This window comes from Ranitomeya variabilis, chromosome 5 (genome assembly GCF_051348905.1).
Source record: "Ranitomeya variabilis isolate aRanVar5 chromosome 5, aRanVar5.hap1, whole genome shotgun sequence".
Lineage (NCBI taxonomy): Eukaryota > Metazoa > Chordata > Amphibia > Anura > Dendrobatidae > Ranitomeya > Ranitomeya variabilis.
The window spans coordinates 63,858,654-63,884,104 of NC_135236.1; the positions used below are offsets into that span (position 1 = coordinate 63,858,654).

General features: G+C 51.7%; 1 protein-coding gene across 3 annotated transcripts in view; it reads left to right on the forward strand.

Annotated features, from left to right (window-relative positions):
- LOC143774472 (protein CASC3-like) overlaps window positions 1–25,451 on the forward strand; it is a 35,107-nt gene that overhangs the window by 6,290 nt on the left and 3,366 nt on the right. The window contains exons 1-6 of one of the 3 annotated variants that reach the window (XM_077262098.1): window positions 4,219–5,093; window positions 6,718–6,752; window positions 9,082–9,113; window positions 9,194–9,298; window positions 9,399–9,566; window positions 23,143–23,288. In XM_077262098.1, the coding sequence (XP_077118213.1) occupies window positions 5,030–5,093; window positions 6,718–6,752; window positions 9,082–9,113; window positions 9,194–9,298; window positions 9,399–9,564 (402 nt within the window). In that variant the 5' untranslated portion in view covers window positions 4,219–5,029 and the 3' untranslated portion in view covers window positions 9,565–9,566; window positions 23,143–23,288. Of the gene's footprint in view, window positions 1–4,218; window positions 5,094–6,717; window positions 6,753–9,078; window positions 9,299–9,398; window positions 9,567–23,142; window positions 23,289–25,451 lie in introns of those variants that run through there. The other 2 variants (XM_077262097.1, XR_013215537.1) reach the window with 2 other exon arrangements.

Sequence of the window (25,451 nt, forward strand, 5' to 3'; positions counted from 1 at the left end):
ATAATAGAGTAAATAGATAATAGAGAGATAGATAATAGATGATAGATAGATAATAGATAGATAGGTTTTTAGATCAATAGATACTATATTTTCTTCGCCGTCATGCTGGTGTAAGGGAGGCGACTTTCCCGGGATATTTGCTTGTGACACTCCACTGCTCCAGGACAGATGACATCTCTCGCTGTGGATTATGATGCTGATTCTTGGCTGTATTCTTGGTATAATTACGTGTAATGTTGAGAGTTTCGTGTGCGGTGACTCAGTAACAGTCACCAATTCTTTATAATTTCTTAAACTGGGTCACTGAGTTTCTGTCCTGAATCTTCCTGTTTTACTTCTTACAGGAGAGGATCAATTACATTTTTTTTAGTAAGTTCCACAGTGCCTTGAAAAAGTTTTCTTACCCTGTGAACTTTTCCACATTTTTTCACGTTACACCCATAAACATAAATGTTTTTAATTGGTATTTTATGTGATATGCCAACACTAAGTACAACGTATTTGTGAAATATAAATGAAATGATAGATGGTTTTCTAAATATTTTAATAAAATATATATCTGAAAACTGTGATGTGCATTTGTATTCAGCCCCGAGTCAATACTTTGTTGGACCACCTTTCACTGTAATTACTGCTGTCAGTCTTTTGGGGGCCTGTCTCTACCAGCTTTGCACATCTAGAGGTGACATTTTTCTCTATTCTTATTCTTCTTTGCACACTCACTCTCACTCAGTGAGATTGGATGGAGGCGTCTGTGAACAGCAATTTTCATATCTTGCCACAGAATCTCATTAGGATTTAGGTCTGGATTTTGACTGGGCCATTCACACACATAAATATGCTTTGAGCTAAACCATCCATTGTAGCTCTGGCAGGATGTTTAGGGTCCTTGTCCTGTTGAAAGTGAATCCAGTCTAAAGTCTTTGGTAGTTTCTTACAGGTTTTCCTCAAGAATTGCCCTGTATTTAGTTCCATCCATATTCTCATCAACTCTGATTAGTTTCTCTGTCCCTGCTGAAGAAAAGACTCCCTACAGCATGATGCTGCCACCACCATGTGTGACGGTGGGCATGTTGTTTTTAGGGTGATGTGCAATGTTAGTTTTCCACCATGCGTAGCGTTTTGCATTTAGCCCTAAAAGTTCTAACTTGGTCTGATCTGACGAGACCGCCTTCTTCCACAACCTAGCTGTGTCGCCTACATGGCTTTTTGCAGACTGCAAAAGGATTTCCTATGGCTTGCTTTCAAAAATGGCTTTCTTCTTGCTACTCTTCAATAAGGGCCAGAATTGTGAAGTAAACGAATAATGGTTAGTTCACACGACCATATAAATCGGAAAATTGCAATCCGATAAAAAAAGGTACTGCACTCAGACCAATGTTATTCAGTTAGGTAGCACTGATCTGCATATTTTTTCTGACCTGCATTTGCCATGAGAAAAAAATCACAGCATGCTGTAATCTCACTCGGAATTTGAATGGGTGCGAGAAAAAAATCAGATGCCATATGGACTATCAGAGGGGCATCCAGTTTTTCTGGATACATTACACTTTTGTAGCATAGGAAACTGTAAATGGTCCTGTAAATGATTGGTGACTGATAAAAAATAATTGCATACGGACAGCACATAGATGACAAGTGACAAAAAAATCGTCCCACTTCCTGGATAAAATTTGGACCGATTGTTTCTATGCTCGTTTGAGCCCAGACTAATAGTTGTCCTGTGGACACATTCTCACACCTGAGCTGTGGATCTCTGCAGGTCCTCCAGATTGACCATGGGCTTCTTGACTGCTTCTGGAATTAGTGCTCTCCTTGCTTGGGATGTCAGTTTCGATGGATGCCCATGTCATCGTAGGTTTGCAGTTGTGCCACACTCCTTCCAATTTTGGATCGTGGACAGAACATAACAGTTCTCTGTGAGATGTTCAGAGCTTGGGTCATTTTTTAGAAACTAACTCTGCTTTATTCTTCTCCACAACTTTATCCTTGACCTGTCTGGTGTGTTCTTTTAGTTTTTATAATGCTGTTTGATCCCTAATGTTCTCACACCTCTGAGGCCTTCACACACCTGTTGTAGTTATACTGTGCATAAATTGCACACAGGTGGACTCAATTTACTAATTATGTGATTCTGGAGGCAATTGGTCACTCAGGATTTTATTTAGGTGTATCAGACTACAGGGGCTAAATACAAATGCACTTCAAAATTTTCATATTAATATTTGTAAAATAATGAGAAAACCGTGGATCGTTCTCTTCACACTTCACAAATACTTGTAAGTTTGTGGGTGTATCGTGAAAATGGAAAAGATCACACGGTATGAATACTTTTTACAGCACTTTAAGATAAAGAGCCGCATTTATCTCAAACAGTCTACTCATTTCTACTCCATTGCTACATATTTATTTATTCAAACGTCAAACCTCAAGGATCAGTTTGGAGAAAATGACACCAGCGCCACTTTTTCAGTACGTTGATAACACTTCCCAATGTTAGATAAGATTGTCAGGTAGACAAGTGTATCATATGTCACAGGTCAATGCTGAATTTTGTTCCCCCTGTGATTTTGGCTCAGCATAATACATGGACGTGAAAACCCCAATCTCCTGTCCTCTGGCTCTCATTAGGGATTGTTAACCCCGATCTCCTGTCCTCTGGCTCTCATTAGGGATTGTTATGGATGGCAACTCAGAGATCACTCCCAATCCCAACCGTTGTCACTACATGTGGAGATCCTGCACCTTGGCACCCCGTTTGACATCACTATTACTTCATAGGGATCACGCGGTGCAGTCTCCTCACTTGCATCAACATCATGTTCCGCACGTACTGGGGACACGTAACGTTCGCTTGGCACAGTTTTCAGTTTTACACAGGCACCCTCTTTCCACACTGGCCCCAGGAGGCACGGGGGTGAGAAAAGGTGGCCAATGCACCATGGTCCCTCATAACCCTGACAGACTGAGAGGTCCCTTTCACTAGCACCATTGGAACAGATCCCTGCCAGCCCAGTAGGACTGCCACCAGTTCCTTGTTAGATATAAGCCCGGTCCGTTAGCGGGATTATATCAGGCCAGAAACCAGCCCCGGTAACATGTGAAGCTAATACCGAGAACACGGACTTGCGGATTCGTGGATTGAGATAAAAGAGCAGCCCAAGGTTAAATTATATGTTTAATCGCCTTAAGGGCATGGTAGACAGAACACTATATATACACAATGGTTATACATATACCATAGAAATGCAAATACAGGTGAAGTACAAAAGATATAAGAAGATGGATCATATCAGTTACCCATTTGATGTTCGACCATGTATGCTAGGCCACTTGGGGCTGTCAGCTGGTTCCAGTTCCTTCCAAAATGTTACTCAATGTGGCCCCGGATGGTCCTTATCCCCCTCCCCCTGGGAGTTTGTGGCCAAAGCTCTCATAACCTATAAAAGATCATAACTTTCCCGCAAAAGGTCATATGAGTGATGAGTGAGTGTACTCGTTGCTCGTGTTTGCCCGAGCACACTCTGGTGGTCTCCGAGTATTTGTGACTGCTCGGAGATTTAGTTTTTGTTGACACAACTGCATGATTTACAGCTGCTAGCCAGCCTGAGTACATGTGGGGGTTACCTAGTTGTTAGGGAATCCCCACATGTAATCAATTTGTCTATTAGTCGCAAATCATGCAGCTGGGGCAAGGAAAACGAAATCTCCGAGCAGCCACAAATACTCAGAGAACACCTGAGCGTGCTCGAGAAAACCCGAGCAATGAGTATACTCGCTCATCACTAGTCATATGGTTGTGGTTCTGGTGCCATTGTATCTGGCTGGGCCGCGTTACGCTTGGAGACCAACCACGGCTTAGCTACCTGGCTTCTACTAGCCATTCTGTGTAACTCCCCACTCTAGGGTGCCAAAATGGATCGAGACTCTGGAATGTGTTCAGCCCATTCCAGAGATCTCGAAGATGTAACTGGTGTGTGACTAGGACTTACGATAACTCCATATTTTCCTTAAATCTCTTTATGAAATTCTCATCTGACTGAAGAAAGATTGAATGAAGCAGTCACACAGCGCGGGCTCCACAGGAGTTATAGTGGTGGGGGTGTCAGTTTTCACTTAGAAGCTGGTAAGGCTGGACCATCTGCTGAGCCAGGTGTCCTGTTACAGCTACTCTGCTGAAGGAGGAGTGTATTATGATATGATATAGTTGATGGGCATGACTTAATTCACCCATATTCTTTACAGGTATGTTCACAGTGAAGGGGGAAACCCATAGTACCATTAATTATACATGCTCGAACTGCCACTCCATTCGTTCTCTATGGGGCTGCCTGAAAAAGCCACGCACTGTGCTTAGAAGTCCCCATAGAGGATGATTGGAGCAGCGATTGAGGACACGCACTGCAGCTCCATTCTACTGCAATGAAAGTGCCCTGTTAAGGCGATCATTGGGGTTCCCTGCGTTGGTACCCCACCAATCTGGTAGTTAGCCCCTATCTTCTGTCCTCTTCCAGGTAGGTGATGATTTCCTTTCACCGAACAACCCTGTAAATAACTTGGATACAAACTTTTTTTGTTCTTTTCCTATGTAAACTTTCAAAAGTTTGCTTCATTTCCTAATATATCTTTAAAAGGATCCTAATTCTCTATTTCTAGACACAAAACTCTGAATCCCCTGCATAAATAGGGATATAAAAGATATTGCCCTGCACCTACCACTGGGGAGTGATTACTACAGACTCAGTATGCAGTAAGCTCCTGAGCTCCCTCTGGTGGTGGCTGCAGGCAGTGTATTATCTTTTAACTATGTCTATGTAGAGGTTTTAGAACTCTGTATCGGAAAAACATTCCAAGTGTGCATGAAACAACCACCATGTCCTTCCGTATAAGTAGATCAAGAGCGCAGTGGTGTTAACCAGCAACCAAAAAGAGACCCTGTTTTAATATTTGCTATATGGTTCTCTCACCCCTACATCCGCAGTATGAGGCCGAACTGAGTGTCAGACAGAGGGCCTTGGACAATTAGGACATGCTTAGTAAGTCGCAGATTATTCGCATGAGGAACCTCCAGCCTGCGGCACCCAGGAAGCAAGGTATGAGGATATAATGTGTAGTACTCATCATAGCTGTGTACTGAGCTGTCATTACTTGGTTATTGTGCTGCAAATCAGAAATCTGGTCTAGATCCGGACGATAAAGGAACAATAGTTTGGGTCCATCTGGAGTTCCCTAAACAATACTAATTGTATAATGACTTCTCAAACAGTAGCCTCATGGCACATACACAGCGATAACCTCATTGATATGTTACACTCCCCCCACATTAAATGCAGACACTTGCTCCTTATAAGTACCTGTCATATGTTTCTTATATGCAGTGCTGCAACATTCCCCATATCCACCGCCTCTACATGCCACGGACAAGTAACTGCCATGTGCTCCCATATACATTCACCCATATACATTCCCACAGGATAAGTAACTTCATATTTAATGTAATGCATTATAGCCCCATATTCATAACCAGAATATGAATAAGAAGTATCACTCCGAAACTCGTCAACCAGGACATTACATTTCTCTTGGGACTTTCTCCTCGGACGTTATGTTCATCCTTTGTAGAATGTGAATTTTTCCCTGGAATCATGTTTTAATCGATGGACAAAAAATTTGGGATTTTATTTGCAGTGCTGAATCCACCCCTTTTTTTCTCTTTATGGAAGTAGATTGCCAGGCCTTTCTTGCCCCCAGTATTTCAGCTCCAGTGAAGGAACCACATTAAATCAGAATAGTATGTTGTCAATGCAAACTGCCTCATCGCGCAACGTCCGATGCTGACGCTGGCACTGGGCAGTATGGCTGATATGGTGCCTCAGTTGAAACCTGTCCGTCTAGGGTGTCCCTGATGGCAAACTGACGGCATGGCAAGGAAATGGATGGAGCCCTGACATGCCTTGTTGGAATTAAGCATTGCCCATATGACTGCAGCCATCGCTCCGTTCTCATGGGGCATTTTAGAGCACCACTCTCGGGATTGTGGTGGTCCCAGTAGGTGGAAACCCACTGATCTGCAAGATAGATCTGTGATAACTTTCAGCGATGAAAACAAGGTTAGGCTGTGTGCGCGTGATGCAGATTTAGTGCAGATCGGCAGCGTTTTTTTTCTGCTGCAGAAACGCTGCAGATCTGCACTGTGATTTACAGTACAATGTAAATCAATGTAAAAAAAAAAAAAAAAAAAAGCTGTGCACATGGTGCAGAAAAATCCACGCAGAAACGCTGCAGATTTCAAAGAAGTGCATGTCACTTCTTTTGTGCATTTCTGCAGCGTTTCTGCACCCCTCCATTAATAGAAATCTGCAGTGGTAAAAACTGCATAAAATCCGCGCAAAAAAACGCATCAAAAACCGCGCAAAAAAACGCATCAAAACCGCGCAAAAAAACGCATAAAAAACGCAGCTGCGGATTCTGCCAGGAGATGCAGATTTTGTGCAGAAAATTCTGCAGCCAAATCTGCAACGTGTGCACATAGCCTTATGTTCTCACAAAAAACACGGCAATAAGCCCTAACTCGTTACATTGAATACTGGATTTGTTTTCTTCAAATACATTCCTTTGTATTATTCTGAATTTGGAACTATATCACCCCACTGTTGTAGTGCATACTCTTTTACCTTTGCATTTTAATATTTTATTTTTGGTCTTTTTGTCTTACAGCTGTGCCATACTATGAAACCAAAGAGGAAAATGATGTGAGTAACTGGAATTCGGATCCTTGTTTGTATTGTCTCACCTGCCCACCAGTATAGGTGTCCCATCAAAATATTTTACTTATAGAAACGGGGAATTTGGAACAGGTTTTTTTGTAAATTGTGAAAAAAAAACCTTTGATACTCACTGTCCATGCAGCACTTCTCCTAGGATGATGGAAAGCACCGTGACATCGGTTAACCTAATAGCACATTGCAGGAAGCTAGTAAACCATCATACTAACAAAGCAGCTTAAGCTGTTCCCCCAGTGGTTCTTCAAGTGTGCAATCACAATGTGCCATTGGGTTCCCTGAAGATCCAAAAAGGCTGCATCCTACAACCTATCGAAAGGATCAAATTTTAAGGACTTGGAAAATCTAATAGTATATGACACGTCTCGCAATGATGAACTGATGTCCAGGTGCTGTCCACTACACCCAGAATCAACTTGTATCCAAAGGCCCTTTAACCCCTTAGTGACAGAGCCAATTTTGTGCTTAACGACCGGGCCAATTTTTTGGGGGGGTTAGTGCCACAAGGAAAGCTATTGCTAGACTTTTTTGGTGGCCGCCCATGCATAATGATATTAAAAATTCTGTAATCTGCTTGTGAAGTCTGCGCATGCGCCAAAGTCAGTCATAGCCGGCCGGCTGGGGAATTGGCTCCATTTCCTATTCCAGAAAGACCATGGACTCATTTGTCCATGGATTTCATTACAGATTTGCGTATGATTGACAGCTCAACTATCCAATCTGAGACTGTGAGGCGTCAGTTGTCTCCATGTGTTCATTGTTCCAGTTAATTGCCATGCTTCTTAACTGAGATGTGTCTCCCAGAACTCTGCCAAATGTACATTCATCTTGTGAGGTTTTTGCTGTGCTCTCCTGTGCCTTGAGTTCTGTATGCTTGATCTGTTGCCTGACCTTGGACTTCGTTCTGATCATCCGCCCGCCTGTTTAAACCCCTTCAGCTCTGATCCGTTATCCTCCCGGTACTCTGACTTCGGAACGTTACCTGACTACGCTTTTGTCTCTTCCTTCTGTTTATGTACACGTGGAGAAAATCCAGCGGGATATAGGTACTCATATAAAAAATCAACTTAATTTATCCATAATTAAAAAAAGTTCCATGGATGTACCATAAGGAATATATTTTTGAACATAAACACTTAGCAGCATATGACACTACAGCAACTTTAGCCTACGCTTTTCGACAAGATGTCTTATTCATGGCCATGAATAAGACATCTTATCGAAAAGCGTAGGCTAAAGTTGCTGTAGTGTCATATTTTGCTTTGTGTTGATGTTCACAATATATTGTACCTACAGTACAGACCAAAAGTTTGGACACACCTCATTTAAAGATTTTTCTGTATTTTCATGACTATGACCTTCGTTTCTTAAAGTAATGATGGCCACTCGTTTTTCTTTACTTAGCTGCTTTTTTCTTGCCATAATATAAATTCTAACAGTCTATTCAGCAGGACTGTCAGCTGTGTATTCACCAGACTTCTGCTCAACACAACTGATGGTCCCAACCCCATTTATAAGGCAAGAAATCCCACTTATTAAACCTGACAGGGCACACCTGTGAAGTGAAAACCATTCCCGGTGACTACCTCTTGAAGCTCATCAAGAGAATGCCAAGAGTGTGCAAAGCAGTCATCAAAGCAAAAGGTGGCTACTTTGAAGAACCTAGAACATAAGACATAATTTCAGTTGTTTCACACTTTTTTGTTAAGTATATAATTCCACATGTGTTAATTCATAGTTTTGATGCCTTCAGTGTGAAAGTACAATTTTCATAGTCATGAAAATACAGAAAAATCTTTAAATGAGAAGGTGTGTCCAAACTTTTGGTCTGTACTGTATATCCCGCTGGATTTTCTCCACGTGTTCATTTCTAACCAGTTGCTCGGCTTCCTTCCTTCCGTGCGGGATCAGATGAGGAGTAGCTTGGACAGATGAGCTGACTTGTTTTTCATATTTGCGTTCCTTCTGTTTATGACGTACTCTCCTGGCTTCTGGTTTGACACCAGTTGACATTTCCTTGTGGTGGCACCTCATTCTCACTTTGACTTCCATGATGTCTAAATTGATAAAGACTTGCATGATCACGGTGCAACTCGCCCATGAATCATCATTGATTCCAGTGACTGTCTCCTTATGTAACTAGAGCTGGACAGTTTGGGTCAAAAAGTGTTGAGAACTCTTGTCTGCACTACTATCCGCCTGGCACTTTTAGATGGTAGTTTGGCTGAGAGCGTTAAGTTCATTATTCACCATCAATACTCCTACGTTATTCTTAGTTTCCATATTCCTTTTAAAGGAGGTCCCCATGCAAGAAAAGGGAAAGAAGAAATGTCAAAAGTGGCTTACTATAAAGACCGTAATCATCCAGCTTACGTTCCTAAGAACAAAAATTACAGCCGAAAAATGAAATATCAAAAAGTGGCTTACTATGAAGACCGTAATCATCCAGCTTACGTTCCTAAGAACAAAAATTACTATCATCATGACCTCCGATGGATAAATGACAGGTCACCCAGGTGAGATCATAAGGATAAAATTATACGGCATTTATTAGCAGAACCAACTATGAGTGAGTCCAGAAAATCAACCATAAGATCAAAACATATCTATTTACAGGATTAAAAAACAACATATCGAGGTCAATCGGAGGTGGAAGCACGATCAATTTTGGGAAGAAGATCAAGCCCCTAAGTCTGTAAAAGAGCTGATTGCCACTTATGGATTTGACATTCAAGCTGGCAAAAATCCAAACTCAAATTGTCCAAGTTCTCCAACAAAATAAAGGTAATTTTACCGTTCTGTGAGAAAACCTCAGTTTTCTTTTAAAAAAGTACAGGGGTCTTCGTAGCAGGTGGTCAATGTTTTGATTATTCAAAGCAAGATAGAGATGAGTTTATCTTCAAAAAATAGAAGCGCAGAGGTAAAATCCAAGCTTGGATGTCCTGGAATCGTCTGCTGTACCACATAGACATCAAATGAAATCCGCTAACAAAGATCCTCTGTCTTTGGCCGACGGCACTGTAACTTGCTCACAGCCTGTATAATTATGTGCCCCTGTTCCATGTCATGGGAATATTTTCTTATGCTAAAGCCAACAGAACAAAATGATTTAAAGGGAATTTGTCAGTAAGATTCTACTACAGAATCTGAGATCAGCATGATGTAGGGAGAGAGACCCTGTTTCCAGTGATGTGTCACTTGCTAATCTACTTGGTGTAGTTTTGATCTGTTCCTTTCTCTGGTGTAGATCTAGCAGTGTTTGGAATGCTGAGCTGCACATAACCCCGCCCACACAACTGATTGGCTGCTTACTGTATTGGGGGCGGGGTTACACAGATTAGCCTGACTAGCCTGCACGTAAGACCTAGTCCTCCATTGATAGTCTCCTTTTCATGAAACACTGATTGTATTGAAACTACAGAACACAGTCCAGTAAATGACACATCCTTGGACTCAAGCTCTCTGCCCCTACGTCATGTCACTCTCAGATTAAATATAAAAAACCTGCTGACATATTCCCTTTAAGGATGTAGCTATTTTGGATATGCCTTTCACACCACCCCCCTGAAAAAAATAAATAAGAAATACATGCATTAACATCTGCAGGAACAGTTACTTCTGAAATTTGTGGTGTAAAAGTCATATCTGGTGTTGGTCATTGCATATTAACAATAGGAGCAAAACAGAGAGAAACGAAGTAACCTCTGAGCCCGGATTTCACAGCAGGGTGTAGTACGGACAGTAAATGTAGGGTATTTTTTCCCAAAAGTTATGGCATACTGTATATGGTTGTGCCTGTACCTTTCACCAGAGCCAAAGTGTTATTGTCTGCGCAGGTAAGTGCATTTTTTTTTTAGGAACAGTTGATGAACCTCTTCTGATCAAACTCTACCATGTCTTTCAAAAAGTAAGTCTACAGATTCATCCATTGTGTAACGAGAAAAAGGAAGACTTCCAGCTTCATGAGTTTTTGAAAAAAACAATTATTCCAGAAAAAAAAGAGATTCCATGATCACAGCGGGTACAGCAACGCATTTCGAATGCAAACCTGCTCTGATAAAGAAAAACTCAAGAAGCTGGAAGCCTTTCTTCTTCTCGTCTTAATTTGCTGCAAGTAGTCCCTTGAGCTCTGGACGCCTGAGGCCGGCGTCACACATGCGTGTTTTACGGACGTAAGAGCGCAGAAACTACGTCCGTAAAACTCGCATAACATACGGCACAATTATTCTCAATGGGGCTGCTCCTATCAGCCGTATATTACGGATCCGTAATATACGGCTTTCTACGGCCGTAGAAAATCGCAGCATGCTGCGTTTGTCAGCGTATTGCGCTAAAAAATCGCCAATGAAAGTCTATGGGGGCGAGAAAAATACGGATTCCACATGGACCAGCAGTGTGACTTGTGAGAAATACGCAGCGGTGTTAGTGAAAAGTCGGTAATTCAATTGCCGGCTTTTCATTTCTCCTGCACAAACCCGACAGGATATGAGTAGTGTTGAGCATTCCGATACCGCAAGTATCGGGTATCGGCCGATACTTGCGGGTATCGGAATTCCGATACCGAGATCCGATACTTTTGTGGTATCGGGTATCGGTATCGAAACAACATTAATGTGTAAAATACAACATTAATGTGTAAAATAAAGAATTAAAATAAAAAATATTGCTATACTCACCTCTCCGACGCAGCCTGGACCTCACCGAGGGAACCGGCAGCGTTGTTTGCTTAAAATGCGCGCGTTTCCTGCCTCCCGCGACGTCACGGCTTCTGATTGGTCGTGTGCCGCCCATGTGGCCGCGACGCGACCAATCACAGCAAGCCGTGACGTAATTTTCAGGTCCTGGATGCCTAATTCTAGGCATTCAGGATTTTAAAATGACGTTCCGGCTTGTGATTGGTCGCGTCACGGTCACATGGGCTGTGAAGGAACAGATGATTGGCCTCGGGGAGACCAAAACATCCAACACCGCGGAGACACCATCACGTGTTTCTCAACGCAGTGATCCAGAACACTGCCCCCATCCCTTATGGGAAATATGCAAATGCATGTAGGATAGCTGCGGAGACACCATCACGTGTTTCTCTTGCAGAAATAGGCATTCAGGACCTGAAATTACGTCACGGCTTGCTGTGATTGATCGCGTCGCGGCCACATGGGCGGCACGCAACCAATCACAAGCCGTGACGTAATTTTAAAATGCGCGCGTGTCCTGCCTCCCGTGACGTCACGGCTTGTGATTGGACGCGTCGCCCATGTGACCGCGACGCGACCAATCACAAGCCGGAACGTAATTTTAAAATCCTGAATGCCTAGAATTAGGCATCCAGGACCTGAAAATTACGTCACGGCTTGCTGTGATTGGTCGCGTCGCGGCCACATGGGCGGCACGCAACCAATCAGAAGCCGTGACGTCACGGGAGGCAGGAAACGCGCACATTTTAAGCAAACAACGCTGCCGGTTCCCTCGGTGAGGTCCAGGCTGCGTCGGAGAGGTGAGTATAGCAATATTTTTTATTTTAATTCTTTATTTTACACATTAATATGGATCCCAGGGCCTGAAGGAGAGTTTCCTCTCCTTCAGACCCTGGGAACCATCAGGAATACCGTCCGATACTTGAGTCCCATTGACTTGTATTGGTATCGGGTATCGGTATCGGATTAGATCCGATACTTTGCCGGTATCGGCCGATACTTTCCGATACAGATACTTTCAAGTATCGGACGGTATCGCTCAACACTAGATATGAGACATGGTTTACATACAGTAAACCATCTCATATCCCCTTTTTTTTTTCATATTCCACACTACTAATGTTAGTAGTGTGTATGTGCAAAATTTCAGCGCTGTAGCTGCTAAAATAAAGGGTTAAATGGCGGAAAAAATTGGCGTGGGCTCCCGCGCAATTTTCTCCGCCAGAATGGTAAAGCCAGTGACTGAGGGCAGATATTAATAGCCAGGAGAGGGTCCATGGTTATTGGCCCCCCCGTGGCTAAAAACATCTGCCCCCAGCCACCCCAGAAAAGGCACATCTGGAAGATGCGCCTATTCTGGCACTTGGCCTCTCTCTTCCCACTCCCTGTAGCGGTGGGATATGGGGTAATGAAGGGTTAATGCCACCTTGCTATTGTAAGGTGACATTAAGCCAGATTAATAATGGAGAGGCGTCAATTATGTCACCTATCCATTATTAATCCAATTGTTTGAAAGGGTTAAAAAACACACACACACATGATTTAAAAGTATTTTAATGAAATAAACACAGCGGTTATTTTAATAATTTATTGTTCTCTCAATCCATTTGCAGGCCCTCGCTTGGCAAAATAATAAACGCACAATATACATACCTTCTGCTGACCCGTCACGTCCCACGATGTAATCCATCTGAAGGGGTTAAAATAATTTACAAGCAGGAGCCCTGCTAATGCAGCGGTGTGCTCGTGCTTGTAATTCCCCGGCGAATGAATGAAATGTAGGTCATTGACCTACATTTCCTTCAGTCACGGTGATGCGCCCCCTGGTGGATGTCCTCATATGACCTGGAGCGTGGGAAAAAGTTCCCAGGCTGCAGTTCATGAGAACATCCAGCAGGGGCGCATCACCGCGACTCAATGTAAGTACAGATCCAGCTTTCCTTTCAGCACCCGGGGATTACAGGCACGAGCGAGTGGTTTATCGCAGCTCGTGCCTGTAATATTAGTTAACCCCTTCAGATGGATTACCTCGTGGGACGTGATCGGACATCAGAAGGTATGTATCTTGTGCGTTTATTATTTTTCCAAGCGAGGGTGTTGCTGATGGATTGAGAGAGCAATAAATTATTAAAACAACCGCTGTGTTTATTTCATTAAAATACTTTTAAATCGTGTGTGTGTGTTTTTTAACCCTTTCATACAATTGGATTAATAATGGATAGGTGACATAATTGACGCCTCTCCATTATTAATCTGGCTTAATGTCACCTTACAATAGCAAGGTGGCATTAACCCTTCATTACCCCATATCCCACCGCTACAGGGAGTGGGAAGAGAGTGGCCAAGTGCCAGAATAAGCGCATCTTCCAGATGTGCCTTTTCTGGGGTGGCTGGGGGCAGATGTTTTTAGCCGGGGGGGGGGCCAATAACCATGGACCCTCTCCTGGCTATTAATATCTGCCCTCAGTCACTGGCTTTACCATTCTGGCGGAGAAAATTGCGCGGGAGCCCACGCCAAGTTTTTCCGCCATTTAACCCTTTATTTTAGCAGCTACAGCGGCCAAATTTTGCACATACACACTACTAACATTAGTAGTGTGGAACATGCAAAAAAAAAAGGGGATATGAGATGTAACCATGTCTCATATCCTGTCGGGTTTGGGAAGGAGAAATGAGAAGCCGGCAATTGAATTACCGGCTTTTCACAGATATCGCGCTGAATGAAATCTAAATACAGAATATATATATATGTGTCTCAATGACATATATATATATATATATATATATATATATATATATATATATACTGTATATATGTTTTCCCGAACATTTGAGCACATAAATCCATTAGATGTCGGTTTTGCAAGCCTGCGAGAAAATATCGCAGTACGGATGCCATACGGATTACATACGGAGGATGCCATGCGCAAAATACGCTGACACACCCTGACTACGGATCAATATTTTGGGGACATTTCTCTGTATTACGGCCGTAGTACGGACGTATAATACGTGGCGTATTGTCTTACGCCAAGTGTGACCCCGGCCTGAGTCTGAGGGAGCTGGTTATTTCTTCTTCTATATGATCCATTGTGCAACGCCAAGTCTGCCCAGTAAATAAGTAGATTGGGGTTATTTTTTTTTTTTTTTAAGCAAACACATCTTTTTAAAGTTTAAATGTCTTCCTCTTTCTTAAAAAAGGAAAAAAAAAAAACGTAAGGCAACCCCCACTAATCTAGCAGCTGCAAATCATGCATGTGTGTCGACATTATTATTGTTATTATTTATTATTATAGCGCCATTTATTCCATGGCACTTTACATGTGAGGAGGGGTATGCATAAACATAAACTAAATCTCCGAGCACGCTGAAATACTCGGAGAACACCGGCGCATGCTCCGAGAAACCCGAGTAACGCGCATACTTGCTCATCACTACTAAGGCGTATACAGCCACAATATAGAGCAATACATTTTTATTAGTACAAAAAAAGAAGAGAAATACAGGTACTTCTCACAAAATTAGAATATCATTCAAAAGTTAATTTATTTCAGTTCTTCAATACAAAAAGTGAAACTCAACAGCTTGACCCTGCTGCGCCGGCGGGGTCCGTGGGGGCGGGGTCCGACCGGCTCCCCAGAGAGGCGCGTCTCCGGTCGCGGGCCGGCGGCGCGATCTTTTGTATTTTCGCCGCTGCGTCGAGCGCGCGCCCGGGGAACGAGCTTTAAGCGCCTCCGGGGGGCTCCCAGCCGCCCCGCGAACCGCCAAAAAAAATCGCGGGCGAATCGGACAACGTCGAAAAATCCGCAACTTACCCAGAATTAGAGCTCTCCGCCCCTTTTCCCGCCCCCCATCCACACTTTACCCAGAACTAGATCTAGAGGTTTAACTGCAGTACCGCAGCGAACACCAGGTGTCATCATTCTGTTTTTTAAAGGCCGACCGGCCACTGGATGGCAGCGGCGCTCCACCGAAGAGCCCGGTGACCCTGGCTCCCCTTCAGTGCTGTTTGCCTGTCGAGCTTTGGGTAAGAAACTGCGGTTCCCCACGTTTCTTAGGCTACGTTCACATTTGCGGTCAGCGCCGCAGCGTCGGGCGCCGCAGCGGCGCCGCATGCGTCATGCGCCCCTATATTTAACATGGGGGCGCATGGACATGCGTTGTGCTGCGTTTTGCGCCGCATGGCCGCAAGCATTGGACGCAAGAAACGCATCAAGTTGCATTTTTTTTGCGTCCAATAAGACATCGTGCGTGCGTTTTTTTTTTCGTTTCTTATTTTCAGCCCGCACGCGTTTGCGTTTTTTGGGGGGAAAATCTGAGGAGCTCTTAGCCGATACTGACGCGCGCATTTAAATTCCTCTGCGATGAAAAAACACCCCAAAAACAGGGGTCACGGCGACTTTTTCATCGCAGACGAAGTTGAAAGCGTGCGCGTTAGGATCAGGGCGCCCCCCGGAGGCTGACCGTCCGAAAAAAATCGTTAAAAACCGGTCCGAATGCCTACAACGGGACCGTGTAAGGAGGGGGCGGGGTTACCGTCATATGGCTTATCGTTCATCCCCCATGCTGTGTGTGTGGGGGGGTCAGTGCATAACGGCCGGGGGGGCTCATACATCTCCCCCCAGCTTTTACTGTGTGGTGCGGGGACATCGCTGTGTGCCCCCGGGGCTCATAGATCCTCCCCCCCCCGTGCTCCGGTGTGTGGCGCAGGGTGGGCGGAGTCAGCGCTGTGCGGTGCACGGTGGGCGGAGTCAGCGCTGCGTGCCTCCGGGGCTCATACATCTCCTCCCGGCTTTTACTGTGTGTGGGGCGGGGTGGGCGGGATCAGCGCCGTGTGCCCCCGGGGCTCATAGATGCCCCCCTGTGCTCCGATGTGTGGCGCAGGGTGGGCGGAGTCAGCGCCGTGTGCCCCCGGGGCTCATAGCTCTCCCCCTGTGCTCCGCTGTTTGGTGCAGGGTGGGCGGAGTCCGGGCCAGTGCTGCCCATGGTGGGCGGGGCCAGTGCTGCGCTCCTGGGGCTCACTCCTTCCCCGGCATTGATTGTGCTGTTACGGCGGACAGTGGCGGGGGAGGGGCGGTGTGTGAGGAGCTTGTCACTCATCCCCCTCCTCAGCACTGTCTTGCCGGTGGGCGGGGTCCCCGCTGTGCGGCCAGAACCCGGAACTCACTGGCCGGCCTGTGTGCACAGTGGAAGGGGGAGGACTCCTGTGACACGCCGGGCTGCCTGTGACTCGTCCCCTGTAGTGAAGGCTCGGGGGGCGGAGTCAGCGCTGTGCGGCTGCAGCACACTAAACACATCCTCTGCCCGGCTGTAAGGTGAAGCGGGGGAGGGGCGGCCGGGCTCTCTGTGTGACATGGCACCGAGCCCGCCCGCTGCTTTCCCGGTATGACGGAAGCAACAATGACGTGACCTGTGAGCGCCAGATTTGAAGCCTGGAGCTGCCGGCCGGTAAGTATGAGCCCGTATCGGCACCACCACTGCATGTCTGTAGGGGGTCAGCTGTAGGGGGGGCACTGCGGGGGAGACAGGCTGTCCCTGGAGGGGGACCGTGAGCTGAGCACAGTGTATGGGGGGGCACTGCGGGGGGAGACAGGCTGTCCCTGGAGGGGGACCGTGAGCTGAGCACAGTGTATGGGGGGGGCACTGCGGGGGAGACAGGCTGTCCCTGGAGGGGGACCGTGAGCTGAGCACAGTGTATGGGGGGGCACTGCGGGGAGAGACAGGCTGTCCCTGGAGGGGGACCGTGAGCTGAGCACAGTGTATGGGGGGGCACTGCGGGGGAGACAGGCTGTCCCTGGAGGGGGACCGTGAGCTGAGCACAGTGTATGGGGGGGCACTGCGGGGGGAGACAGGCTGTCCCTGGAGGGGGACCGTGAGCTGAGCACAGTGTATGGGGGGGCACTGCGGGGGGAGACAGGCTGTCCCTGGAGGGGGACCGTGAGCTGAGCACAGTGTATGGGGGGGCACTGCGGGGAGAGACAGGCTGTCCCTGGAGGGGGACCGTGAGCTGAGAACAATGTATAGGGGGGCACTGCGGGGGAGACAGGCTGTCCCTGGAGGGGGACGGTGAGCTGAGCACAGTGTATTGGGGGGGCACTGCGGGGGAGACAGGCTGTCCCTGGAGGGGGACCGGGAGCTGAGCACAGTGTATGGGGGGCACTGCGGGGGGGAGACAGGCTGTCCCTGGAGGGGGACCGGGAGCTGAGCACAGTGTATGGGGGGCACTGCGGGGGAGACAGGCTGTCCCTGGAGGGGGACCGGGAGCTGAGCACAGTGTATTGGGGGGCACTGCGGGGGGAGACAGGCTGTCCCTGGAGGGGGACCGTGAGCTGAGAACAGTGTATGGGGGGGCACTGCGGGGGAGACAGGTTGTCCCTGGAGGGGGACGGTGAGCTGAGCACAGTATGGGGGGGCACTGCGGGGGAAGACAGGCTGTCCCTGGAGGGGGACCGTGAGCTGAGCACAGTGTATGGGGGGGCACTGCGGGGGGAGACAGGCTGTCCCTGGAGGGGGACCGTGAGCTGAGCACAGTGTATGGGGGGCACTGCGGTGGAGACAGACTGTCCCTGGAGGGGGACGGTGAGCTGAGAACAGTGTATGGGGGGGCACTGCGGGGGAGACAGGCTGTCCCTGGAGGGGGACCGTGAGCTGAGAACAGTGTATGGGGGGGCACTGCGGGGGAGACAGGCTGTCCCTGGAGGGGGACCGGGAGCTGAGCACAGTGTATGGGGGGAACTGCGGGAGAGACAGGCTGTCCCTGGAGGGGGACCGGGAGCTGAGCTCAGTGTATTGGGGGGCACTGCGGGGGGAGACAGGCTGTCCCTGGAGGGGGACCGTGAGCTGAGAACAGTGTATGGGGGGGCACTGCGGGGGAGACAGGTTGTCCCTGGAGGGGGACGGTGAGCTGAGCACAGTATGGGGGGGCACTGCGGGGGAAGACAGGCTGTCCCTGGAGGGGGACCGTGAGCTGAGCACAGTGTATGATGGGGCACTGCGGGGGGAGACAGGCTGTCCCTGGAGGGGGACCGTGAGCTGAGAACAGTGTATGGGGGGCACTGCGGGGGAGACAGGCTGTCCCTGGAGGGGGACGGTGAGCTGAGAACAGTGTATGGGGGGGCACTGCGGGGGAGACAGGCTGTCCCTGGAGGGGGACCATGAGCTGAGAACAGTGTATGGGGGGGCACTGCGGGGGAGACAGGCTGTCCCTGGAGGGGGACCGTGAGCTGAGCCCAGTGTATGGGGGGGCACTGCGGGGGAGACAGGCTGTCCCTGGAAGGGGACCGGGAGCTGAGCACAGTGTATTGGGGGGGCACTGCGGGGGAGACAGGCTGTCCCTGGAGGGGGACCGGGAGCTGAGAACAGTGTATGGGGGGGGCACTGCGGGGGGAGACAGGCTGTCCCTGGAGGGGGACCGGGAGCTGAGCTCAGTGTATTGGGGGGGCACTGCGGGGGAGACAGGCTGTCCCTGGAGGGGGACCGGGAGCTGAGCACAATGTATGGGGGGGTACTGCGGGGGGGAGACAGGCTGTCCCTGGAGGGGGACCGTGAGCTGAGCACAGTGTATGGGGGGGCACTGCGGGGGGAGACAGGCTGTCCCTGGAGGGGGACCGGGAGCTGAGCACAATGTATGGGGGGGCACTGCGGGGGGGAGACAGGCTGTCCCTGGAGGGGGACCGTGAGCTGAGCAGAGTGTATGGGGGGGGGCACTGCGGGGGGAGACAGGCTGTCCCTGGAGGGGGACCGTGAGCTGAGCACAGTGTATGGGGGGGCACTGCGGGGGGGAGACAGGCTGTCCCTGGAGGGGGACCGGGAGCTGAGCGCAGTGTATGGGGGGGCACTGCGGGGGAGACAGGCTGTCCCTGGAGGGGGACCGGGAGCTGAGCAGAGTGTATGGGGGGGCACTGCGGGGGGAGACAGGCTGTCCCTGGAGGGGGACCGTGAGCTGAGAACAGTGTATGGGGGGGCACTGCGGGTGAGACAGGTTGTCCCTGGAGGGGGACGGTGAGCTGAGCACAGTATGGGGGGGCACTGCGGGGGAAGACAGGCTGTCCCTGGAGGGGGACGGTGAGCTGAGCACAGTGTATGGCGGGCACTGCGGGGGAGACAGGTTGTCCCTGGAGGGGGACGGTGAGCTGAGCCAGGTATGGGGGGGGCACTGCGGGGGAAGACAGGCTGTCCCTGGAGGGGGGCGGTGAGCTGAGCACAATGTATGGGGGGCACTGCGGGGGAGACAGGCTGTCCCTGGAGGGGGACGGTGAACTGAGCACAGTGTATGGGGGGCACTGTGGGGGAGACAGGCTGTCCCTGGAGGGGGACGGTGAGCTGAGCCCAGTGTATGGGGGGGCACTGCGGGGGGGAGACAGGCTGTCCCTGGAGGGGGACCGTGAGCTGAGCAGAGTGTATGGGGGGGCACTGCGGGGGGAGACAGGCTGTCCCTGGAGGGGGACCGGGAGCTGAGCACAGTGTATGGGGGGGGCACTGCGGGGGAGACAGGCTGTCCCTGGAGGGGGACCGGGAGCTGAGCAGAGTGTATGGGGGGGGCACTGCGGGGGGAGACAGGCTGTCCCTGGAGGGGGACCGTGAGCTGAGAACAGTGTATGGGGGGCCACTGCGGGGGAGACAGGTTGTCCCTGGAGGGGGATGGTGAGCTGAGCTCAGTATGGGGGGGCACTGCGGGGGAAGACAGGCTGTCCCTGGAGGGGGACGGTGAGCTGAGCACAGTGTATGGCGGGCACTGCGGGGGAGACAGGTTGTCCCTGGAGGGGGACGGTGAGCTGAGCCAGGTATGGGGGGGGGCACTGCGGGGGAAGACAGGCTGTCCCTGGAGGGGGGCGGTGAGCTGAGCACAATGTATGGGGGGCACTGCGGGGGAGACAGGCTGTCCCTGGAGGGGGACGGTGAGCTGAGCCAGGGTATGGGGGGGCACTGCGGGGGGAGACAGACTGTCCCTGGAGGGGGACGGTGAGCTGAGCACAGTGTATGGCGGGCACTGCGGGGGAGACAGGTTGTCCCTGGAGGGGGACGGTGAGCTGAGCCAGGTATGGGGGGGGCACTGCGGGGGAAGACAGGCTGTCCCTGGAGGGGGGCGGTGAGCTGAGCACAATGTATGGGGGGCACTGCGGGGGAGACAGGCTGTCCCTGGAGGGGGACGGTGAGCTGAGCACAGTGTATGGGGGGCACTGCGGGGGAGACAGGCTGTCCCTGGAGGGGGACGGTGAGCTGAGCACAGTGTATGGGGGGGCACTGCGGGGGGAGACAGACTGTCCCTGGAGGGGGACGGTGAGCTGAGCACAGTGTATGGGGGCACGGCGGGGGACACAGGCTGTCCCTGGAGGGGGACGGTGAGCTGAGCACAGTGTATGGGGGGCACTGCGGGGGCCTCCGACTGGCTCTCACGGCCTCCGACTGGCTCTCACGGCCTCCGACTGGCGCTCACGGCCTCCGACTGGCGCTCACGGCCTCCGACTGGCGCTCACTGGCGCTCAGGCCTCCGATAGGCTCTCACGGCCTCCTACTGGCGCTCACGGCCTCCGATTGGCGCTCACGGCCGCCCACGGCCTCCGACTGGCGCTCACGGCCTCCGACTGGCACTCACGGCCTCCGATAGGCTCTCACGGCCTCCTACTGGCGCTCACGGCCTCCGATTGGCGCTCACGGCCGCCCACGGCCTCCGACAGGCTCTCATGGCCTCCGATAGGCTCTCACGGCCTCCGACTGGCGCTCACGGCCTCCGATAGGCTCTCACGGCCTCCGACTGGCGCTCACGGCCGCTCACGGCCTCCGACAGGCTCTCATGGCCTCCGACAGGCTCACGGCCTCCGACAGGTTCTCATGGCCTCCGACAGGCTCTCACGGCCTCCCACGGCCTCCGATAGGCTCTCACGGCCTCCGACTGGCGCTCACGGCCTCCGACTGGCGCTCACGGCCTCCAACTGGCGCTCACGGCCTCCGACAGGCTCTCACGGCCTCCGATAGGCTCTCACGGCCTCCGACTGGTGCTCACGGCCTCTGACAGGCTCTCACGGCCTCCCACGGTCTCCGACAGGCTCTCATGGCCTCCGACAGGCTCTCACGGCCTCCGATAGCTCTCATGGCCTCCGACAGGCTCTCACGGCCTCCGATAGGCTCTCACGGCCTCTGACTGGCGCTCACGGCCTCCGACAGGCTCTCATGGCCTCCGACAGGCTCATGGCCTCCGACTGGCGCTCACGGCCTCCGAAGTCTCTAACGGCCTCTGATAGGCTCTCACGGCCTCCCATGGCCTCCGACAGGCTCTCACGGCCTCCGACTGGCGCTCACGGCCTCCGACAGGCTCTCACGGCCTCCGATAGGCTCTCACGGCCTCCGACTGGTGCTCACGGCCTCCCAAGGCTTCCGACAGGCTCTCACGGCCTCCCACGGTCTCCGACAGGCTCTCATGGCCTCCGACAGGCTCTCACGGCCTCCGATAGCTCTCACGGCCTCCGACAGGCTCTCACGGCCTCTGACTGACGCTCACGGCCTCCCACGGCCTCCGACAGGCTCTCATGGCCTCCGACAGGCTCACGGCCTCCGACTGGCGCTCACGGCCTCCGATAGGCTCTCACGGCCTACGACTGGCGCTCACGGCCTCCGAAGTCTCTAACGGCCTCTGATAGGCTCTCACGGCCTCCCATGACCTCCGACAGGCTCTCACGGCCTCTGATAGGCTCTTACGGCCTCCGACTGGCGCTCACGGCCTCCCAAGGCCTCCGACAGGCTCTCATGGCCTCCGACAGGCTCTCACGGCCTCCGATAGGCTCTCACGGCCTCTGACAGGCGCTCACGGCCTCCGACTGGCGCTCACGGCCTCCGACTGGCGCTCACGACCTCCGACTGGCGCTCACGACCTCCGACTGGCACTCACGGCCTCCGATAGGCTCTCACGGCCTCCGACTGGCGCTCACGGCCTCCCACGGCCTCCGACAGGCTCTCACGGCCTCCCACGGCCTCCGACAGGCTCTCATGGCCTCCGACAGGCTCTCACAGCCTCCGACTGGCGCTCACGGCCTCTCACGGCCTCCGATAGCTCTCACGGCCTCCGATAGGCTCTCACGGCCTCCAACTGGCTCCCACGGCCTCCGATAGGCTCCCACGGCCTCCGATAGGCTCTCACGGCCTCCGATAGGCTCTCACGGCCTCCGACTGGCTCACAGCCTCTGATAGGCTCTCACGGCCTCCGACTGGCTCACGGCCTCCGACGGCCTCTCACATCCTCTGACTGCCTCTCACGTCCTCCCACAGGCTGTCACGTCCTCCCATAGGCTGTCACGTCCTCCCACAGGCTGTTTCTGTCGGGGGAGGGGGAGCAGAGCTCAGCATATGGGGTCAACTGTGAGGGGCATGGCGGGGGTACAGGCAGTCCCTGTGGGGTCAGTGGAGGGTTAGGAGGGCTGTGTTGTTACTGCTATGAACACTAATTATAAAATACAATATTTCCCTTATTAATTATTATTTTTTATTTCCCTGTCTCTCAGTAGGTAACAGAGCGTCACCCACAGGAAGCTCTTGGGACAGTTGCCGGCTTGCTATGTGTCTGCTGGGAATATACGCTCATGGAAGAAGGGGTTAATGTACCAGTAGAATTGTATAGGGCTTAGAATAAAAATTATTTAAAAATTCAATAATTTCCTTTTTTTTTCAAATAGGTAACAAGGCATCGTGGACACTGGCTCAAGAACTGGCGGGACAAGGACACCAAGTTTCCCTAATGGGCGACATCGCTATGGAGGAACACTGCTCTCCGGCCTCCATCATCATGTGGAGCAGCTAAGCCTCTTCATCCTCAGTTTGGGTAAGTGACAATCCATGTATGTATGGTCTAAGGAGCTGTCATGGCACATGTACATACATGTATGTGTATACATGTATATACAGTCAGCTGTCATGGCAGTGGGGAAGTCACACCAGGGGCTGTGTGGCTCTGTAGTCCTCTACAGCGCCACACGACCCCCTCTACACCACCACACAACCCCCTCTACAGCACCACACAGCCTCCACAGCCCCATACCAGGCCCACGGACTCCCTCAGCCCCTGCAGCACGCCACAGGCTCTGACAGGCTCTCACACACCAGGCCCTCAGTGTCAGAGCCAGCATTCTCTGCTACTCAGAGCCAGCATTCTCTGCCACTCAGAGCCAGCATTCTCTGCCACTCAGAGCCAGCGATCTCTGCCACTCAGAGCCAGCGATCTCTGCCACTCAGAGCCAGCGATCTCTGCCACTCAGAGCCAGCGATCTCTGCCACTCAGAGCCAGCGATCTCTGCCACTCAGAGCCAGCGATCTCTGCCACTCACAGCCAGCGATCTCTGCCACCCAGAGCCAGCGATCTCTGCCACCCAGAGCCTGCGTTCTCTGCCACCCAGAGTCTGCGTTCTCTGCCACCCAGAGTCTGCGTTCTCTGCCACCCAGAGTCTGCGTTCTCTGCCACCCAGAGTCTGCGTTCTCTGCCACCCAGAGTCTGCGTTCTCTGCCACCCAGAGTCTGCGTTCTCTGCCACCCAGGGCCAGCGTCCCCAGCAAGCCCTCAGTGCCACACAGCCTCTACAGCACCATACCAGGCCCATGTACTCATTCAGCCCCCTTTATTGGCTCCTGCAGCACGCCACAGGCTCTGCCACAGCCCCTCAGTGACGGCCACCCCAGGCCCTCAGTGACCCACCTCCAGCCCTTGACAGCCTCCTCCAGCCCTTGACAGCCACCTCCAGCCCTTGACAGCCACCTCCAGCCCTTGACTCCAGCCCCTGACAGCCTCGTCCAGCCCATGACAGCCACCTCCAGCCCTTGACAGCCACCTCCAGCCCTTGACTCCAGCCCCTGACAGCCTCGTCCAGCCCATGACAGCCACCTCCAGCCCTTGACAGCCACCTCCAGCCCTTGACTCCAGCCCTTGACAGCCACCTCCAGCCCTTGACAGCCACCTCCAGCCCTTGACAGCCACCTCCAGCCCTTGATACCCTCCTCCAGCCCTTGACAGCCACCTCCAGCCCTTGACAGCCACTTTCAGCCCTTGACAGCCACCTCCAGTCCTTGACAGCCACCTCCAGCCCTTGACAGCCACCTCCAGCCCTTGACTCCAGCCCCTGACAGCCTCGTCCAGCCCATGACAGCCTCCTCCATCCCCAGACAGCCTCCTCCATCCCCAGACAGCCACCTCCAGCCCCTGACAGCCACCTCCAGCCCCTGACAGCCACCTCCAGCCCCTGACAGCCACTTCCAGCCCTTGACAGCCACTTCCAGCCCCTGACAGCCACCTCCAGCCCCTGACAGCCACCTCCAGCCCTTGACAGCCACCTCCAGCCCTTGACAGCCACCTCCAGCCCTTGACAGCCACCTCCAGCCCTTGACACCCTCTCCAGCCTCTGAGACACTACTTATGACAAATGCAAGGTAAACCCGAGTTTCGTCCCGCAAGAGGGACCGGAGTCCCGCAGGTGGGACAACGTCCCACCAGCGGGACACCGGTCCCTCTTGCGGGACGGGAATCGGGTTTACCTTGCATTTGCCATATGTAGCCCCTGACAGCCTCCTCCAGCCCCTGACAGCCTCCTCCATCCCCTGTCAGCCTCCTCCATCCCCTGACAGCCTCCTCCATCCCCTGTCAGCCTCCTCCATCCCCTGTCAGCCTCCACCATCCCCTGTCAGCCTCCACCATCCCCTGACAGCCTCCTCCATCCCCTGACAGCCTCCTCCATCCCGTCAGCCTCCACCATCCCCTGTCAGCCTCCACCATCCCCTGTCAGCCTCCTCCATCCCCTAACAGCCTCCTCCATCCCCAGACCGCCTCCTCCATCCCCAGACCGCCTCCTCCATCCCCAGACCGCCTCCTCCATCCCCAGACAGCCTCTTCCATCCCCTGACAGCCTCTTCCATCCCCTGACAGCCTCCTCCATCCCTTGACAGCCTCCTCCATCCCTTGACAGCTTCCTCCAGCCCTTGACAGCCACCTCCAGCCCTTG